Source organism: Anastrepha obliqua, chromosome 5, assembly GCF_027943255.1.
Source record: "Anastrepha obliqua isolate idAnaObli1 chromosome 5, idAnaObli1_1.0, whole genome shotgun sequence".
Taxonomy (NCBI): Eukaryota; Metazoa; Arthropoda; class Insecta; order Diptera; family Tephritidae; genus Anastrepha; species Anastrepha obliqua.
Genome location: NC_072896.1, coordinates 47,679,134 through 47,699,366, shown reverse-complemented (window position 1 = coordinate 47,699,366; position 20,233 = coordinate 47,679,134). Strand labels below are relative to the sequence as shown.

Sequence of the window (20,233 nt, the reverse complement as noted above, 5' to 3'; positions counted from 1 at the left end):
AAATATATTTTACTTCAACTCGTTACTTGTGATGACCGTCCTCTCAAAAGTGTACCTATGTGAACGCGGATTAATGAAATTCTCTTGAAAGACTGTTGGCAGCATTGCAAATATGTATGATTTATAACCAGATTTATATCCGGATCGTTCCGGTAACTTAGAACCGTCTGCCGTGGGAACGCATCATGCCAAGAGACTTAATTTTCTTCACCAATTTGTAAGATCAGGACGCCTCCATCACGAACGGCGACAACCCTAGGTTTGCATTTGCAGAAACATCACTACAAAATACCAGTTCTGACTTTCTCTTCATGGATGGGATAATGCATATTATACATAAAGGATAATGCATGTGTATTCTCATTTTCGTGTGTATGTGGACACATATTTGTATAATACACATATGTACATACATATCAACCCTTATGCCAATACAGCCATACATCCAGGTATACGAAATGGTCGTCAAAAACTTGTAACGGTCATTGGTCTAGAATAGCGATTATGAACTTATATATGTATGTACATAAAGATAGGCATAATTGTATGTATATTATTATATTTAGAAACATATAAAATACAAAAGGAAAACGTTATCAAAGTGCATTATTAAGGCTTTCGAAAAAGTTTTATATCATTTTCGTTTTTCTGTGCAAAATTTGTTGTACTTAAATTATGTGTGGTTTTTCAGTCAATGCTTCCTCCATAATGAGAAAATCCTAAAGTTCTTTTACGTTGAAGTATGGATATCCATACATACTTCTATTTATGTACATACATAAGTACAAGTAAGATGTATGCAGATGCATGTGTTCTTGCATTGAAAGGGAGTTCAGTTTATTTCGGCTTCACTCTGTATGCATGGAGGGAGGTTGCTCGTATACATACGTATGTATTTTGTATGCGTACACAAATACATACATGTGTAGAAAAGTCAGGTCCTTTTTTATATCGTTGCGAATTTAATAACCGAATGGATGGCAACGCACCCACAGCTACAACGAATATTATCGTCAACAATTCGCTCTGGTTGGGGCTCGAAAGTTCATGAAACTGCGCCGCTTCACAACCTGTAGAGCTCCACAAATAAATTTTCATACACATACATATATGTACATACCCACCATACATAACTATTTGTGTATGGAGAAAATACCCTTTTTTGCTGTCTAACATTCAACAGTTCGGTTTTTGGTTGAAATATGTATTTGTATGCGCCTAAGAGATAGGGCGCTTGTGAAGCTATGGGTGTGGAAGCGTCTGCCTCTCGAATGTAATTGTATTTGTATCTCCCTCGCAAGATACATTTTTTGCATTGCATTATTTCTTTTGGTTGTAGCAGCGGTCCTATCTGTGTTGAATTTGAGAATATATATTGATTTTTACCAAAAAAAAAACATCATGAGAGAGCGAGAGATGTGGAGGCGGAATGAAACGAATAGACACAATCGTTAAGGGTGCGCGTACTCGCTGGTTGCTGTTACTCATACAAGTACATGCATATAACTGAGCGACGAGTAGATCCGTGAAATTGCACTTAGGGTAGATTTGAATATTGCCATCAATGTTAAAATAAAAATCATGAGTGCTGCTGATGCACTTTAGGGGAATAATTTTTGATCAACCTCAACTTCAACTTCTTTCATTTTCCATTTTAACCATCAGGACAAACTCATATTTTCATCTCGACGGCTTTGTAGGAGCACTCTTAACCTGACTTGAATTTTACTTAGTTTTTATAGAAACTTAGCGGTGATCTCAGTAATCTCAGCACATCATAACGATTGCGCCAGCGATATTTTTCACTGTGCATATTTGCAATATTTTGTGTAATTATTTGTTTGCTTCATATATTTTACATTTGTATGAAAATTTTATATGGTGTATTTGGGGTGATATCATTCATAATTCGCTCACGGCTTTTTTTGCACTTAGAAATTTATTTGAGGAATCTAAAACCTACACTTCTCTATGTTTTCCAAGTTAAGTTAATTTTTTTGCTAACACGCGTTGTGTTGCTGGCATAGCAGGTTGGCCTAAGTTATGTAAAATTTTCTCAAAGTACCGGCTAACAGAGTTTTTAGCAAACAAAATTGACGCGTTTGGTAATCGGGTAGCTCGCACGTAATCGTCGAGAAGCCAATGTGTCCTCAGAGAGTGCGCTCGCGTTTGCGTGTCATGTTTAGTAATCGTGTTATTAGCCGTCTCGGCGATATCATTTGGCCACCTCGGAGCTTATTGACACCGATTGGAGCGATTTGGCACCGTGAGACTTTTTTTGACGGGCCGTGAAGAAAAGATATGCGAACAGTCCACTAACGATTCAGGTCCTTAAGACGAATTTCGTACAAGCAATTCGTGTGATAGAGTTAGCAACCGTCACCAATGTTTTGGAAAATTGTTTTAACAGAATGCGCTACAGCTAAGCCAGCCGAGGCTGCTACATGTCTTCTGTAATTTGAATGTTTGTTCTTTCGAATAAACTAGAAATATCCGAAAAAATGATTTTTGTTCATTTGTTTTAATTTTAAAAAGAAGCCACTTTATGAACCTCTCTGTACGCACAAATAAATATGAGTTAAATTTGCTTCGTTGTAAACTAATTACAGCTAATTATTTTTGTGGAAATTTCTTTTGTTATAAAATCGGAGTATGTATTTTTCTTCGCATAACTTGGATTTCAGTGAATTTTGGATAATTGCTTCTTTTTCATGATGTTTTCAAGCCGAGGCATCTTTCTACTTCAGCTGTATGTTGAAGGATATATTAAGTTTTATTGCTATAAGTAAATTCAGTATTAATTTGATTTTCAAATAAAAAAAGTTTAAAATGTAAAAGTCAAAGTTGGAAATTTGTTTTCATTTAAAAGAAAGGTGATTTTTGAGCTTTTTAAAAAAAGTTTTAAAGTTTCAACTTACTTTTGTGTAAAAAAGAACGCGCCTCCTCTATAAGTTGTATAATTTAAACATGAAAACTTGATTTAAGAAAGTGAGGCATATTTTTAGGCAGTTACACCTGGGGAGACTGTTTTGCTTTGAGTCTTCAAAGTAAATTAGCTAGCAGCGAAGCTCAATTTACAGATTTGCTTACAATTTTTCAAATTTACCATTACATTTTACAGAAACAAAATTTATAGATTAGAATTGACGGATAAAATAAAATCATACAGTAAAGGTAAATTGTAGTAGACCTCGATTTTGCCTCATATAAAGTGTTGCTTCTTCTATTTTTAAGGCGCCCCCCTTAGGGGAGACTGTTTATATAATTGTTGATGTTTTATTTGTGAATACATGCAAACACTGGCAACCCTGATCTGGCCGTCTACATCTGCAAGGGAAGTTGCGTGAGTGAGTGTACCGTCGTTTATACTCGTCGCAGCTGTCGTCTGTATTGCTCTCGTCATTAACACTTATTTTTGTATTGCAAACTGTATTGGTGTGTGTTCTGCGTCGGGTAGTTTGCCTTTTTCAAGGAAGGCAAGCAATCCTGTTTGTTCCATTGTATAGTTGCATTCATTGCAATGCCATCCCGTTTAAAAATGTCGGAAAGGTTATAAAAATTAATAGCTAAAATTTGTCTAACAGTACCTATATAACGTTTGTGTTGCTTGCTACTGGCAGAGTATATTTTGAGTTTCTGTAAGTGCATGTGTACTCTTTGATACATCACACACAGGTAGTTCAACTCGTTCGCGACTAGCTTTGTCCGGGCCATTGGCGGCACTACTACAAATTATTGTCTATTGGTTTTACGTGTGGAATGTATTAAAAGTTTTTAATAAATATTTGCAAATTTTTTGCAACAAATTAATTTTAATAAATCAGTTTTTTTTATTACCTTTATAATAAAATCCTTTTTATTCTTTATTTACAGTTTTTAAAAATGATGACTACATTTTTACTAAAGTGGAAAATAAATTGAACCTTGATTAAACGCAATAACTGTGTAAATATATACGGAAAGGCTATCACGCTATATTTACATACAAATATTGTAAGCTAGAAGTTATTTGGTCATACGCAAGCAGATAAAATTCATTTACAAGGATTAAAAGTAATGAAATTTCATATAAGTTTTGTAATTCAAGTGGTGCTTTCATTTTACTCTTTCTGATTACTTTTTTTAGAAGCAATATTGGTCAATTAGCTATCCTGCTAAAATGGCCACTTCTCCCACTCCCTCATTGGACTCCATTCGTGGCTCTAATTCTATAGAATCTTACGGCGAACACACAGGATATTTATCAGACTCTCCGCTTACATTGAGCGGCTCTTCGCCACCCGTCAGTGACTCAGCTATTTGTGACGAATTTACAAGTACAGGATCGGGAAGCAATCAACATCATCCTATATCTGCTTCAGTATCATCATCATCATCATCGTCTAGTAGTGGTTTAAGTGGTTGTGGTAGTACAAGCAGCGCCAATAGTAATAAAAGTTGCAATAATATTGGTAACGGTGGTGGTGGAGGAGGGGGGCCTGGTGGTGTTGTTGGATGTAACAACAGTAGTAATGGCCCTGGTGTTATCGGCAGCAATTTGAATGGGAAAGGAAGCCCATGCAAGAATTTACTTTCGACCAGTAGTATCGTAAGCGTATCTACAGCTAATGGCGGCGCCGTGCCGCGTTGCACCGCTTGCAAGAGCAAACAATCGGATGCTGTGGCGAGATGTTATGAATGCATAAGTTATCTTTGCGCCAATTGCGTTACAGCTCATCAGTTTATGCACTGTTTTAATGGTCATAATGTTTCACTTATTAAAGGCTTCGATACAACTACAAATAATGTTACCACCGCATCAACTACTCCAACATCATCGTCCACTTCTACAAATCTAACTGTCCCTACGTCCTGCAATCTGGTCACAGCCGACATAAAATTATCTAGTTCTCTTACTATGATGTTACAACAACAACAACAACAACAACAGCAGCTACAACAACAACAACAAATATCTAAATCATTTTCACAGCTCTCTAAAATGGTATTAAATTCGCATGTCGTGGCTACAAGTAGCGCATCTCTATTGGGTGGTGACAATGGCGAGCATCTGGAGAATAGCAGCAATAGTAGTACCCTTTGTGGTAGCGATGATCTATTTGGCAATCTGATGCCACAACTACGTTCCACATCCTTTTGTCGCCGACATAAAAATGAACCACTGAAATATAATTGCCGCACATGTGGCAAGGTTATTTGTAATGAATGTGCACTGCAAGAACACCCCGCTGGCTTGCATGAGACGGAGCTTCTACAAGAGCATCAACTATCGACAATTTGTCCCTCAAATTCGTCAGCATCACCTTCCTCGTTCAATCCTCAACAACAAACTACGTCCGAATCGGTGTTGCAAACAGTTTTGAGCGAACTGCGGGGTAAGATTGCCGAAATTGTATCACTTGTCAGTAGTAATTCGGATAATAATTCAAGTAAAATAAAAATGCAGTACCAGAAGGCACACAATGAGGTCAATGAGACTTATCAATTTTTCTGTTCGATGCTCGATGAACGTAAACAGGAGGTATTGAAGGAACTAGAGAGCTTATATAATAGTAAAGTTGCTTCGAGCAGTGTTTCGTTGCAACGCTCTAAGGAACTCATCGAGAAAGCTATGCACATGTGCGATAGTGTGGAACGTTCACCGAAAACACACAGCGTTGCCGACGTTTTAATGATGAGAAAAATGTTCGAACAGCAATTGCAAACAGCATTAATGGATATGCAATCGCCACTCGAATTAGAATTTATCTCAAATTACCAATCCATACAAGCCGGTGTGCGCAACACTTTTGGTTACATTAGACCAGGCAATTCTGAATCAGTTGGTGCTGTCACAATGAGTGGTCAAGTTGTGAAGCAGCCTCCTATTGCCAGACCAACTCAAAGCTCATCCAATAGTAATAGCAACAACAGCGGTCTTAGTGGTGTTGGTTCAAATCATTTGCCACTTAGCTTGGGTTTGTCGGCCAGTTTGCTTGAAAACACATACAACAGTGTCGTGGTTGGTGGTGTCAATGTTGTAGGTGGCATGCTTGGACGTAGCGGTAATCATAATATGATTGGTAATGGCGGCGCCGTCAACGCCAATAACAATACAACTTTTGAGGAGTTGATGGCTAAACGATACCATAACCATTCAACTGGTGTCAACGGCGTCATCGGATCTTATGTTAGTGTTAATCCTTATGAAAAATGGAGCAACGGTGGCAGCGACAATCTTTTCTCGTCGTCAGATCATTTTTCAAGTGCACACCTTCTCAACTCCTTGACAAGCAATGTGGGCTCTGCTACAGCCGGCAGCGCACTTAGTACACTCAGTGTACAAGGTACTAACGCATCATCCGACTCACTAATCGATATGACTTCAAAACTGCTCTCTACCTCCACCTATCCACCTAAGTCACAAATCAAACGCCAAAAAATGATTTATCACTGTAAGTTTGGCGAATTCGGCGTCATGGAGGGTCAGTTTACCGAACCCAGTGGCGTAGCAGTAAATGCTCAAAATGACATAATTGTTGCAGACACAAACAACCATCGCATACAAATTTTTGATAAGGAGGGCAGATTTAAATTCCAATTTGGTGAATGTGGTAAACGCGACTCTCAATTATTATACCCTAATCGTGTCGCTGTAGTGCGTAACTCTGGCGATATAATTGTCACTGAACGATCGCCAACCCATCAAATTCAAATCTATAATCAGTACGGACAATTTGTACGCAAGTTCGGTGCTAATATACTGCAGCATCCACGTGGCGTAACTGTTGACAACAAAGGCCGCATTATAGTCGTTGAATGTAAAGTGATGCGCGTAATTATATTCGATCAGAATGGAAATGTAATTCACAAGTTTGGCTGCAGCAAGCATTTAGAGTTTCCGAATGGTGTTGTGGTGAATGACAAGCAAGAGATATTCATAAGCGATAATCGTGCACATTGCGTTAAAGTTTTCAACTATGAAGGTCAGTATTTGCGGCAGATTGGCGGCGAAGGCGTTACCAACTATCCAATCGGCGTGGGCATTAATGCGAATGGCGAAATCTTAATAGCTGACAATCACAACAACTTTAATTTGACGATCTTCACACAGGAAGGGCAGTTGGTTAGCGCATTGGAATCGAAGGTGAAGCATGCACAATGCTTTGATGTGGCGCTCATGGACGACGGCAGTGTGGTGTTGGCTAGCAAAGATTACCGTCTATACATCTACAGGTATGTGCAGGTCCCACCAATTGTAATGTAAGTGTGGAATAGCAAACAAAAGAGAAAATATGTGGATGTAACAAATGAAAAAAATCCAGAGGCAAACACTGAAAAGCAGCACCGAAACAGTAATCGTTAATTGCCAGTAAATTGAACATTAAATAAATGTTAAGTGTATGCGGTCGTTGCTCGTTGGCCACTACGACTGAATACGTACATATTTGTAACACTGATACAGAATTATGCATTGTATGTACTTAGAGAGTGTACATATGTTTGTTGTACCCAATTGTCCTGCTAAATATTTTTTATACTTCGTAAGCAAGCTACCGCAAAAAACACATTGCTGGTACACACTGCTTCAATGACCATATGTAGAAGTTGTAAGGGTTTTACTATTACTGCTTAAATTTATTGAGTTTAATATATAAAATAAATATTAGAATTAAATTAGCAAAACTTAATTTAAAAATACAGAGACAAAGTTAATGGTTATCTTATTACCTACTAAATAATTATTTGTTATATTTATACCATTTCCTGGTTCTTATTTTATTTCTTTTATAATTTATACAAACTGACTTGTTTTTTTTATTTGTTTTTTTTTTTTTTTAATGATAATGGTGTATGTAAATCATAGAAATTTTGTTTCGAGCACAATATTAAGAAATAATAGTTGTTTTTTTAACTTAGACATTTTTATGTTTTTTTTTTACATACAATTTTGGTTTTATTACTTGAACTGAACAATTCGGTGTACGAGTATAACTAAAGAATAATTAATAAAATGTGTATAACATGAAAAAGTTCTGCACTATAAAATGTTTTGATAAAATGTTGATAAATAAATTTTTGAGAACGGAAAGTTAGATTGGATAAGAGAGAAAATAACGTTTATTTAAACGCAATGAAGCTAAAAAAGTTAAAAAAAAAAATAATAATAATATTAAAACAAACGAAAAACACATACATTTTGGCAATCATATAAGACTTGAAGATAATATAGCGAATAGTTTGTAAATTTCTCAGTAGTCATTTTATTTATTTAGAAAACAAAGAAGCATTGATTGAAAAAAATATGCATTGTATGAATTTAGTCGTCTTATTTGTTTATTTTTGTTTTTGCAAATTTTGCATCGAAATTGGACAACACACTTCATGATTTATGTACATGCATATATGCAACCCAAATATATAGTAAATGTATAGAAGTTTTCATAAAACGTATGTATGTATTAGTATACAGAAAGGAATCGGGAAAACAATTATGTTATTATGGCATAAGTTTAGTGCTTTTGAACAAAATATTTGCTGTTGTTAAATCTTTGTAGGAAAGTATGATAGTAGGCTCGTTCACTTAACATCCGACAATGGGCGACAAAGTTTTGTTGAATCAAAATACATATAGTATATACATACATACCAAATGCAGTTACAGATATGAATTGCAATACACTTACATACATATGTGTGCACTAAATTATCGATATTGAACAAATATTAATTGCAGAATTTAAATTAAAATGTAGACTCATAAAAAAAGCTTGAAAAAAGATGCGAATTTAATGCTGCGTATATAAATGTATATATATATTTACACATTCGTTTGTACGTAGACATTTGTATGTAGTACTTTTATGCAAAGTTATTAGTGGCCAAATATTCCTGAAATGCTAAATCGTTTGCTGTTCGTCTATATGTATGTGTGATTGAGAGGTACATATGTTTCAGTAATGTGTACGCACACACTATCATACATACATGCATGTATTAATTTTAGCTGAAAAGCGAATTTTGGCTTTCGTTGACTGCTGCTGTTGACAATTCTAGTACTCCGGATCCCAACTGCGCGCTTCTTCCATTTGCAAAATGGTAATTACATATACTTACAGACTGGTGTCCTCTAGAATGAAAGTAAATTTATGTTAGGAAAAAAGTTGCTGAATGCGAATATGATTTTGAACATACCAACCTTCTATAGCCAGGCTCTAGTTTTTTTTGTACGTTTTGCAAATAATATTATATATAATTTTTGCATGAAATATTTAGAGTAAAAATATGAAGGCAGCTTTTTTTTATCGATATTGTTTTTTTTTTGTTTTTTTTTTTTTGAAATGTACAAAAAAGTCTTATAGCAAAATGTTAAGAAATTGTGACCACATTTTTGTTTTTTAATTTTCAAATTTCCTTTATAAGTAAAACGCCAGTTTGCATACACCAGGAAAATGTTGCATTTGTATTAAAACCGCATTTCAGTTGAATTGTTTATGCAAAACACATAAACTCTGTTGTTATTGTCAATTTTAGTCAATTTTTCTAACTTATAGCATATTACCATGTGGTATGCGTTAAAAATAAATGAGTAGTTCGGCTGTATGCACGCACTGCACACTTTGGATTTATTTGGAAAAAAAAAAATATTTCAGCCAGAATTGTGGATTTGACTTCAAATTATTTTCAATTAAATTTGTTCAGTATGGCTGCTTTTGGTTTTTTTTGTTTTGTTTTTATAACTTAAAATGTTTTTAAGCTGAATGTAGTCGTATTCACAAATATTGTAAACAAAATTCCTAGCTTCTCATCTGATTTTGGTGAAACGTATCTCTTTCGCTAACACAGTTTTATATACGAAATGTTATGTGTTTTAGGATTTTTTATTTATTTCACGTTTTGAGAGTGCCGATGAAAAAGAAAATGTTTTATCTAACTCCTCGCAAATATTTAAAATATGGTTTTGCATTTCTTAGTAATTTTCTTGAATGTTGCACTTTGTGTTTTTTTATAATTTTTCAGCACATTACATAGTTGGGCACCTTTCGAAATGTTATGGGTTTTAAATTTAATTTTTTTTTATATTTCAAAACCGCACAGTTCAATTATAAATTGAAAAAAGAACAAAAAAAAAATTTGTTTTCAACTAAAATAGTTGTTTCATAAATTAGTACACGCTTGATTTTGCACAAAATTTGTTAACACATTTTTAGTGTGTAAAAAAATATGAAAATTGATTTCTCTTGATAACAAATCTTTAGTTTCATTTTCTTTGAATGCATTTGGTTGTTGGAAGAAGAAATACGTTTGTACTCAATTAAGCGGGAATAATCTAGCATTTTTCACAATGTTGCATTTTCAGTTTTTTTCAGACATACCGTAAAATTAGTTATATAAAAATAAAATCACTTAACTTGCGCATATCGAAGGCAAACAATTTTTTCCAAGAAATAAAAATTTAAATATCGATTCTTATAAAATATCCACGTTAAGTCATAAAGGCAAATTTCCACTTTTACTTTTTAATTGCAAATTTTTAAGAAATTTTTATGGGAACTCCCATTCGCAATTTTTGTAAATAACTAACAATGGCTGATTAATACGACTCCAACATCACTGGTAACACTACGGACCCTTGTGGTCGCTGTGAGATCTATTTAGATCAGCCAGATATACCTAACCTAACCTAGCAATGGTTGATAGAAGCAAAACTTTAAAATTTTCTAATTTTTTAATAATAATGGTCTTAGTAGTCGTCGCATCGATTTCGAGTTGCAACCGTAGGGAATTTGTAAATTTTTCCTAACATCCTTTTGATTTAATAGTCTTTACAATCCTCTTAAACTTATCAACCAGATCATTTATTCAATGTTACATATAAAAAGAAGCAACGTTGTTAAAATAGTTGAAAAATGCTAAGGACCATCTTACAGTTAAAATATTTCACATATAACAAATTGGTCGCAAAATTCAGCAAAAGAAACAATAAAAAAAATATTCATAAAAAAAAGTATTTATAAAAAACAACTACGACGTAATGCTTTTAAGAATCTCAAACCATACAAGTGTTGAAAACTCTTTTTACACTACCGATTCGTACTTTTAATCATGATTATATACATAGTGCATGTGTGTCATCTAACAAGCAATACGCAATATCGCCAACACAAAAAAAAATACTTGTATATGCTGTGTTTACGAATGATTTTCTTTGTAATAAAAAAAAATAAATAAATAAAATGAACAGCGAAACAAAAAGCTATAGAATACTGTTATGAATAGAAAAAGAATTAAAAGTTTAGCATCCACTGCAACACTACCCAACCACTTTTGTATGCTCACATATTTATGCATATTATTAAATTTTTGTATTGTTATGGTTATTGGTATTATGCCAATTAACGGTGTATTTTGTATGTGTAACTGACAACTACGAAATACATATAATGAAAGATTTTATTAAAATAAAATGTTTTTGAAATTTGGCCAAGCACAGAAAAATACATTACTATTATATGAGAGAATAACAGCAAATTCCGAAGGAATATACAAATGTGACAAAATTATGCAAAAATCTTATTTAAATGTTTGGAATCAATCAACACTGCTGCAAACTGACTTATTACTACATACATTTATCTAACTCGAATTATACTTATTGAACTGTTGTTTATTAAATTACCAGTTATAGAAGGTTTTTAAAATAATGGAATGTTTAAAAATACAAAAAATAGTACGGACAAAAGGCACAAATTATTATTAACACTAAAAACTGAAAAAGCGGCAAAAGAACATAAGATTGATTATTACAAAACCAAAAAAAAAAAAAAAAACAAAACCAGTTCGAAATTCTGTAAGTAGTGTTTATATTTTTGATAAATGTTATTAAAACTCCAAAATGAAATACTAACTTAAGCTACACAAAAATGTAGCAAGAAAAAAACACTGATATAAATAAGCAAAAGTAAAGAATTAAAAAAGCAACGTTGGTTGTTAATATGCTACTAAACTCATAACCAAAAAAAAAAAACACGTTGATTCCAAAATATGCAGACATTATAGTGGTGGTAAGACGACAATTGTTTAGATTAGTACCAAAAAGTGTGCGAAGAAAAGGAAAAGTAAAATATGTCTTTTATACATTTTTTGACATAATTTTTTGGATACTACTATGAAACGTTTGTTTGTTTGTTGGAAGGTTGTTTATTGTTTTTGTTTTTTTTTATTTTTTATTAATTATTTTCAAAAGTTTATTCAGTGATGCGCATATTATCCGATCGTTCCCTCCACCAAGCGTTTATATAATATTATAGAAATGTAAATGTTGAAAATATTGATCTCATTTGTTGTGCGCTGGGCATACAAAAGCCAACTAATAATATCAACGTTGAAGAAGAAGAAGAAAAAATTCAAATACAACTTAAATATATCAACGTAAAAACTAGGTAGTCAGCAGCGAACTGGTGTTAAAGTTTATTAGTACATTAAACGTGCAGAATGGCAAGGAAGAAGAAGATTAAGACGGTTATTAATTTATAAAAGAATACAAAATTATACTATTACTAGCATGCTTTGCTGCGGAATTTCTATAATTCGCGACACCTTATACAACTTAAAAATTCATTTTATGCCTACATATCTTTGGACTTTTGGCAAATACATACATACATGTGGCAACACCCAATTTCGACGTGATTACTAAAGTTTCTTGAAATACTATAGTACATGTTCTAATTGTCATAGCTATGAAATTAGGTTGCTTTGTCAAAAATCCACAGATATGTAAATGTATTTTAATATATTAAGGTCTATAACTTATAATTTATATGAATACTTTAGCTGTATAATCGCTGTTACGCCAAATACTGCTTACAGGGTGTGCTATACTAGAAAAGCGCATCAATGGGGAAAATACACATTCATGCCTATTCAATGAATTTATCATCAAATATTTTTTTAATATATTCATTTCGCCATGTTTAGATTGATATACCAGCTATTTACTGTAAAATGTTGGTTGTTGTTGTTGTAGCAGCATAAACATTACCCATACTTGCATACGGGGAATGCGGCTGGAGTGACAGTCATTGGCCGGATATAAATCCCGATCGTTTCGGTAACGTAGAACCGATTGTTGTGGAAACGGTTAGATGTTGGTCTTAGGTACTGCTGTGAGCGTCTGCCTATAACTTTCATTTTCCGGGTTCACCCCAGTAAAATATTCATAGGCATTACTCAAAATTAAGCATATTTCATATCAAATGATCAGGGAAGAAGGACTTTGTGAAAAATCGAGTTAGAGTGTGGCTGTTATTGTTGTGACAGCACAAACATTCTCTATAAGTGTTTGAGGAATGCTGCTAGAGTGACAGTCCTTTTCCGTATATAAATCCGTTACGTAGAACCGACCGCAACCGACCTTTAGTTGAATTTTAGCAAACTGTGTTGATGTCAAAACTTGTCAATGGTGAAGTATTAGGCATGCGCACGGCTAGTGTGGCTCACCCTGTACATATTTTGCGCCCACATTTTTGCATGTGTGCAATTAACATCCGATTTATATGGTTATTAAGTATAAAGTAGTTTGACGTTACTTTAAAATATCATTGTTTTCTTTTGTTAGCCTGCAATTTGAGTAAAAAAAAATGTTTGAAAGGGTTGATAATCAATTTTGAATGTATTGCTGCGCACATCAGCTTGTAGTTATTTTAGTAAGTAGAATATGTTTTTTGTTTTGGTTTTTCTAGAAGTTGAGTGGTCATATTCCATTAATATGTACTACATAGTATATAGTAGCGGATGGAAAGTGGGAATATAAAATCCGTTCTGCTACACGTAATATATTAAGCCAAGACTATGTACATGTATGCGCATAGATTACGTAGCATATACATACATATTAGCAGCATGCATAACATATACCAATTGTCACATATGCATATTTAGGTTTATATATATATAAATATGCAATGGAAATTCTTGAATATTAGATTGTAATTGATTAATTTAGTTTTATTTGTTTTTTTTTTAATTTTTTATTATAACTAACTATTGAAACTATTTCTACTGCAGTAATAAGTAGATCCATAGAATATATACATATATACATATATATATATATATATATAATATATATATAAATGTTCAATGGATACGAATATTTTACTATATGACTGATTTTATAAACATTCGTATACATATACATACATACATACAATCCAACGATTAGGTCGTCGTATGTGAGTTTAAATGTTATTTGTAATATCTTAAAATATAGTATAGAATACTTGCATACATACATATAGTTGTTCTATATGCATTAAAAATTAGAATACATATATATCTGTATATATACATATATATATTATATATACATATACATATATATATATATATTTATATGTATACATATGTACATTCTTACACCCACACATGTTTACGTATATTTTTACGTGCAAACATTTTTGCATGCACATTTATATTATAAATATGTATAATGAGAGTGATGCTTCTAAAAAAGTAGTGTTTTACATAACTATATACACAAGCATACATACATACAAATATTGCAATCCTTTACATAACCCTTTTGTACTTTATCGAATGAAAGTTCTGAAATGTTCGTAACTACATAACTACATATACATATACAAAGATACATATAAAATCTATTTGTATGCTTGAGTTAAATGTTAATCGAATTTAACGCGAATTTGGTTTTTTATCATTTGAATTTAATTTTTAAACGCTTAGTTAATTGTTTTTTATTTTGCATTTTGTACCGCTTAATTAAGGATTGATATTACGACGATTACCTTTCACTGTTTTGATTCTAGTTTTTAGTTGCTGAAATTTAAACGTGACTGCGATAGCGTAAAATTGATCACACAATTAATTTACCTATTTGGAAGTCTGTATTTTGCATAATCATATAGCGTACATACATACATATTCTTGTATGTAAATATATGTATGTTTTGAGTTACTTTAAAAATTTTAATTGTTACTTAAGAAAAGCAAATAATACTCCGCAGTAATTTATATATACACTTATTGTAATTGTTTTTTGTTTCCTATTAACAAATATTGCTTAATTTTTTTGTTTTACTTTTTATTTTATTTTTTTACAGTTGTAACATTTAGACTGTTCTACATTAAATATATAAAAGGAAATACAAGACAAACTTAACGAAATATGAAAAATATAAAACAGCGTCGAGTGAAGTAAAATTAAAAAGGGGAAGAAATTAAAAAACAAAAACAAAAAACACTTAAAGCGAAACAAGTTTTTTAAGAACTTATGAAGAGTGACTCATTTAGGGAATTTTTAAAACCAAAATCTTGAAATTTAAAATTACACACCCGCATTTCGGCACACTTACTTATCCACTGCAAATCCAAAATTTAAACGTTGTAAGTGCAGGTGTGTGTGTGTGTAACTCCAATGTTTCGCTGCGATGTTTTCTAATACAACGGTTTAGAATGTAATTGTTTTTTTATTATTATTAAAATGTATGTATCTACCAATTTTATGGTCGCGCAATTATTTTTATGCTATCTAGCAAAAGTTGGCTTTTTATATTTCTCCTGCCGAAACGAATAAAGAGTTTATAAAATAAAAATAAAAAAATAAAAAATTAAAAAAAAAAATATTAATATTTTTGTATGCATTTGTAAGATTGATGTTTACTCTTGTAGCTTATAAGTAAATATTGAGAAAAGAAATCAATAGAGTGAACGTAAAACCTAAAATGTTTAAATGTAATTGTTGGCTTTTATATATATCATTACTTCATAAGTATATACATATAAAAAGAAATATGGAAATACCGACCAATAGACTCATAAATGCCTATGTTTCTACTAATAGTTTTAGGTGAGATTGCCGATAAACTACCTAAAACATATACATATATACATACATACCTACATACATTTTTCGATTTATAAAAATATCGAATACTACAAAAATGCGTTGGAAAAATACCATTAACAATAGATGGGAAATATACGAAAGTAAACACTAATGAATTGATTGACTGCCCTATTGTTCGACACCTTATTATGAGCTATTATTATTATTATTCCACGCTACTCTCCCGCCCGTATACCGAACACGACGACACATTCGGGTTGCAAGTCGTGTCGGTACTATTTGTTTTTTTGTGCTATGATCATTATTCCATTGATTTATTGAACTTTGTACCTTTAAATACTTCCTTCCCTTAATCACATTCATGAGGGATATCTGAATCTTGAATCTCCAATGATCTCATTAAATTCAATCTTAATATAAGAAAAGCAAGTACTTTTCCACGCCGTGGAAAATCGTCTTCCTTTCTAAACTTGAATACATCATGGAATTCGGGATGAATGTGGTAAAAACAAGTACTGGTTCTAGCATCCATATAATTTAACTTCTATCTCTTGAAGTTGTAACTTTTTCTTCACAAAATTTGCGTTCCAATCTATCAAATATATCGCATTGTCTTGTCAATTTTACCAGTCCGTACTTTAAACATATTTTTTTTTGCAATTGGATTATATTGGACCTACCTTCCAATAATATATGTCTGTAGGTTTCATCTTCTCCCATGTTATTGAAGTCTTGTTTTGTAAAAGTTCTCCTAAAAGACCCAGAATTATTATTATTATTACATAAAATACTAAAACAGCTCTCTTGGTATTTAAATAGTAGCATGTGTGAATAGTAATGTAATGAAATTAAAATTTGTAATGATTAGATGATAAAAACAAAACCATATAGCACTATCCGTTTCTAAGCTTGTACGTACATATACAACGTAAATAAGTACATACATACGCACTAAGTACATACTTGCTTACAGATTTACAAATATAGTTGTTTTTTATTATGATTATTAATTATTGTAAATCACCATTATGTGTAACGCCGCCGGTGTGTCCGGTTCACGGCCCTCCGCTGATGCTGTTTATCCAAAATTCTCAAATATCGTTGCCTATTTTATTTCGAATTTCTCTATTGAATTTAATATTATTATTAAACTTTAGTTAGTGGTTTTACAATAAGTAAATTACGCTGGTATTTTTGTTGGGGTTAAATAATTTATATATGGCATAATAAGAAAAATTTCATTGTAGCTCTTCTATATACATACAAATGTATGAGTTGTGTTATTTTTTTTATAGAAACGCTCCTATTAGTTTATAAACTTAAATGAATTGTTCTAACCTTTAGAATTATTTATTAATTCATTTATATCGCGAAACAGATCAGCATGCGAAATGTTAACGCAAAAGAAGTAAATATAAGTATAATTTAAATTATTAATCAATTTTAATATTGCTTTGTTAAAAACAAAATAATTAGAACATGGAGGATATGAGAATCCGGCAAAAAAGAATTATAACTTAAAATTAGTAGTGCATTATATTTTTCTACTCCTGCATAAAATAATGTATTGTATTTGTGAAAATAGAAAAAAAAATAAGGAGATAATTCTGCTGAACAAACAGAATTTTCACAGGCATGATGATGTTTTCGCCAGTAATGCACTGATTGTGTTTAAAATATAAGATATAAATCGTTAATACCTACTTCCTTTCCCTTCGCTTCATTTCCCTTCCCTTCCCTATATTACATATATTCAATATAATTTGTATTACCATTCGGGTATTATTGCTAAGTTTAACTCACTATCCATCATATTTGTTGTATCCTATTTTGAAGTGTTCTCAAATATCTACATAAATGTAAAACATTGTTTATCTTAATAATGTTTTATTGTGCATTTGTATTTGCATTTAAAAAATTACAATGTTAAAACTAAAAAAGCATCAAGTATGATTTACAATGAAAAATTGAAATGTGTTAATAAGCAAAGTTTTTATATCAAGTATTTTTATGCAATCTATATTTGTCCATGAAAGTTAATTTTTATTTTTATTAACTGTTTGTTTTGTTATTTCTGTATATTTTTTGTAAAAGTAAAGTTTAATTTTTGTTCAGAAAAAAAAAAACTATTTGCATTTTTATTTATTTTCTTGATTTGTGCAGTGTTATTGATGTCTACAGTGCTTTGTAGTACCCACTCATTGAATTATGACCGACCAAAAAATAAATGTAAAACAAAAGTTTTTAATTACAATTTTAAAATGATTTTTTTTTTGTTTTAATTTAAATAATGCATTTTTTAGAGAAAACAATTCTCACCGAATGGAAAATATATCTTGAATTAACGTATGAATGCATGGGTCATAATTCCATGGGTTGAAACTAGTTTACCCTTTTTTGTACTTTGATTTTTGTAGTTATTTTTTATTTGATCTCTACTCCATAGTATTCAATAGTGGTGTGGTTACCTTGTTAGAATGCGTGGACTTACGCTACTTATGATGATGCGTGAATGCCGATTTTGGTTAGATTGAGAACCGTCTGGTGTAACCAGAAGCTAACTATGTAAATTAAAAAATATAGAGTCAACGTCAAACTAAAGTGTGCATGTATTGATAACTTATTTATTTTGTAATTTCAATTTTTATTTTTTTTTTTTTTTTTGTTTTTTATAAAAGTTCATACTACAACCAAACCATATAAAGTAAAGTATTGAATTGTGTATAAAATGTGTAGAAATTCGGTAAATTTTCAACAAAACTTTCCAAAAACTGAAAAAAATAAAAAAAATTAAAAAAAAAACATTCAAACTTTTTCCTCCGAATTTTTAGAGAAATTTCGGGTATGCAGTTGTATAGATCATTGAATCTTTATGATAGTAAAATTTCTTGCATGCAGTTTTATAGATCATTGCATTTTGTTGCAATTAAAGTGCAAGTTTTAAGAAGATCCATAATTACACTGATTTTTGAGAATTTTTTTTGGTCGCAGCCTTGTGTATTTTCTCTATTTAACGCCTACTCCTCATTTTTTTTATATGGAAGAAAAAACCCAACACCGTCACAAGAAAAAATTGTCAAAAATCAACGCAATTTTTGAATCCTTTGATACTTGCCGTTATACCGAAATTCAATGATCTATGAAATTGCAACCCGAAATTTTTCTAAAAATTCTGAGTAAGAGGTTTGAAAATTAGATGACAATCTTGGCTTTATGTGGTTTTCGTTGCAGTGTGAAGTATATTTTTATAAAAATGTAATTGAAATTACAAAATAAATAAATAGTCAAAACTTATCAATATGTGGTATACACTTTCTATTGACGCTCACTGTACATATATGCACATCTTTGTCAAAACAAAAAAATATTTAGCTACGCCAAAGAAAGAAAGTTCGGTTTAACTTTGCAGAAAAAACATAAAAAATCTAGTTGTTTTTATGTTCAAAAGTAACTACTAAAACCTAGCAAGACTTAAGATGCTATTTTCGACAAAAAGTAGCTAGATGTTTCGGTATATCGATTTTTTTTACAATGAAACTATAAAACCTTGTTTTTTCGCTTCTCTTATTGGAGCTTTGAATATTAGCTTCGGTTCTTCTAACCGTCGCACGGGACCTTCTTCTATGTTCCACTTTGAAGGAGCGAGTGAAAAATAAAATCTTGAATATTAAACTTTCATAAATATGATTTGGCATTTGATATTTTTATAGATGGGCTGTTGCTTTGGCAGCTTGCTTATGGTAATACGAAATTAAAAATTATGGAGTTTATAAAAATTAAAAATGAGAAAAATAAGTGCGTTCAGACTTAAAAAGTTCTCCACTTCACCGATTTTAGTGTGAATAGCCCCAAAAAAATAAAATGAATCCAACTAATAATTGATAAATTTATGTGCGACATTTAACTTTCCTAACTTCTCTAACGACTTTCTACCTACATATCGTTGGATGAACTATTATATAAAGGGTGAATATTTTTCTCACTTGTACAGTCGTGCTCAAAATGTTCAATATTTCGCTAGTTTCAAAAACGTAAATCCATTGGAATATACTGGTTGAGTTTTTGGTCTCCCGTTTTGAATCTTTCATTGTTTGTTACTGCATTCAATCTCGCTAAAAATTGCTTACCCTTTGCACGGTGCGCGGAAGAAGAGAATTTGTTTCTTGTACCACATAATTATTGCAGCGATTTGCTTGCATATCTTCCCATTAGTCAATGGTCCAATAGAACTCGGCCGACAGCAGATACTCTTCAACTACACCGACGAGATGTAAGACCAAACACAATTGCAACTACTGGATCGGATAATATACTCAGAGATATCAAATGACATTCAACGGGAGACTCACTGTCTTCCTAAACTCGCGGTCCTCGAATGCC

The 20,233-nt window shown here is 31.9% G+C and overlaps 1 protein-coding gene across 4 annotated transcripts in view; it reads left to right on the top strand.

Annotated features, from left to right (window-relative positions):
* The window catches only part of LOC129246808 (brain tumor protein), a 51,713-nt gene extending 33,835 nt beyond the window's left edge, over nt 1–17,878 (top strand). For 3 of the 4 annotated variants that reach the window (XM_054885432.1, XM_054885430.1, XM_054885433.1), the window contains exons 2-3: nt 3,874–4,053; nt 4,127–7,793. In XM_054885432.1, coding sequence (XP_054741407.1) covers nt 4,160–7,246 — 3,087 coding nt within the window. In that variant the 5' untranslated portion in view covers nt 3,874–4,053; nt 4,127–4,159 and the 3' untranslated portion in view covers nt 7,247–7,793. Of the gene's footprint in view, nt 1–3,873; nt 4,054–4,126; nt 7,794–15,107 lie in introns of those variants that run through there. The other variant, XM_054885434.1, reaches the window with a different exon arrangement.
* Nucleotides 17,879–20,233: the final 2,355 nt, after the last annotated feature.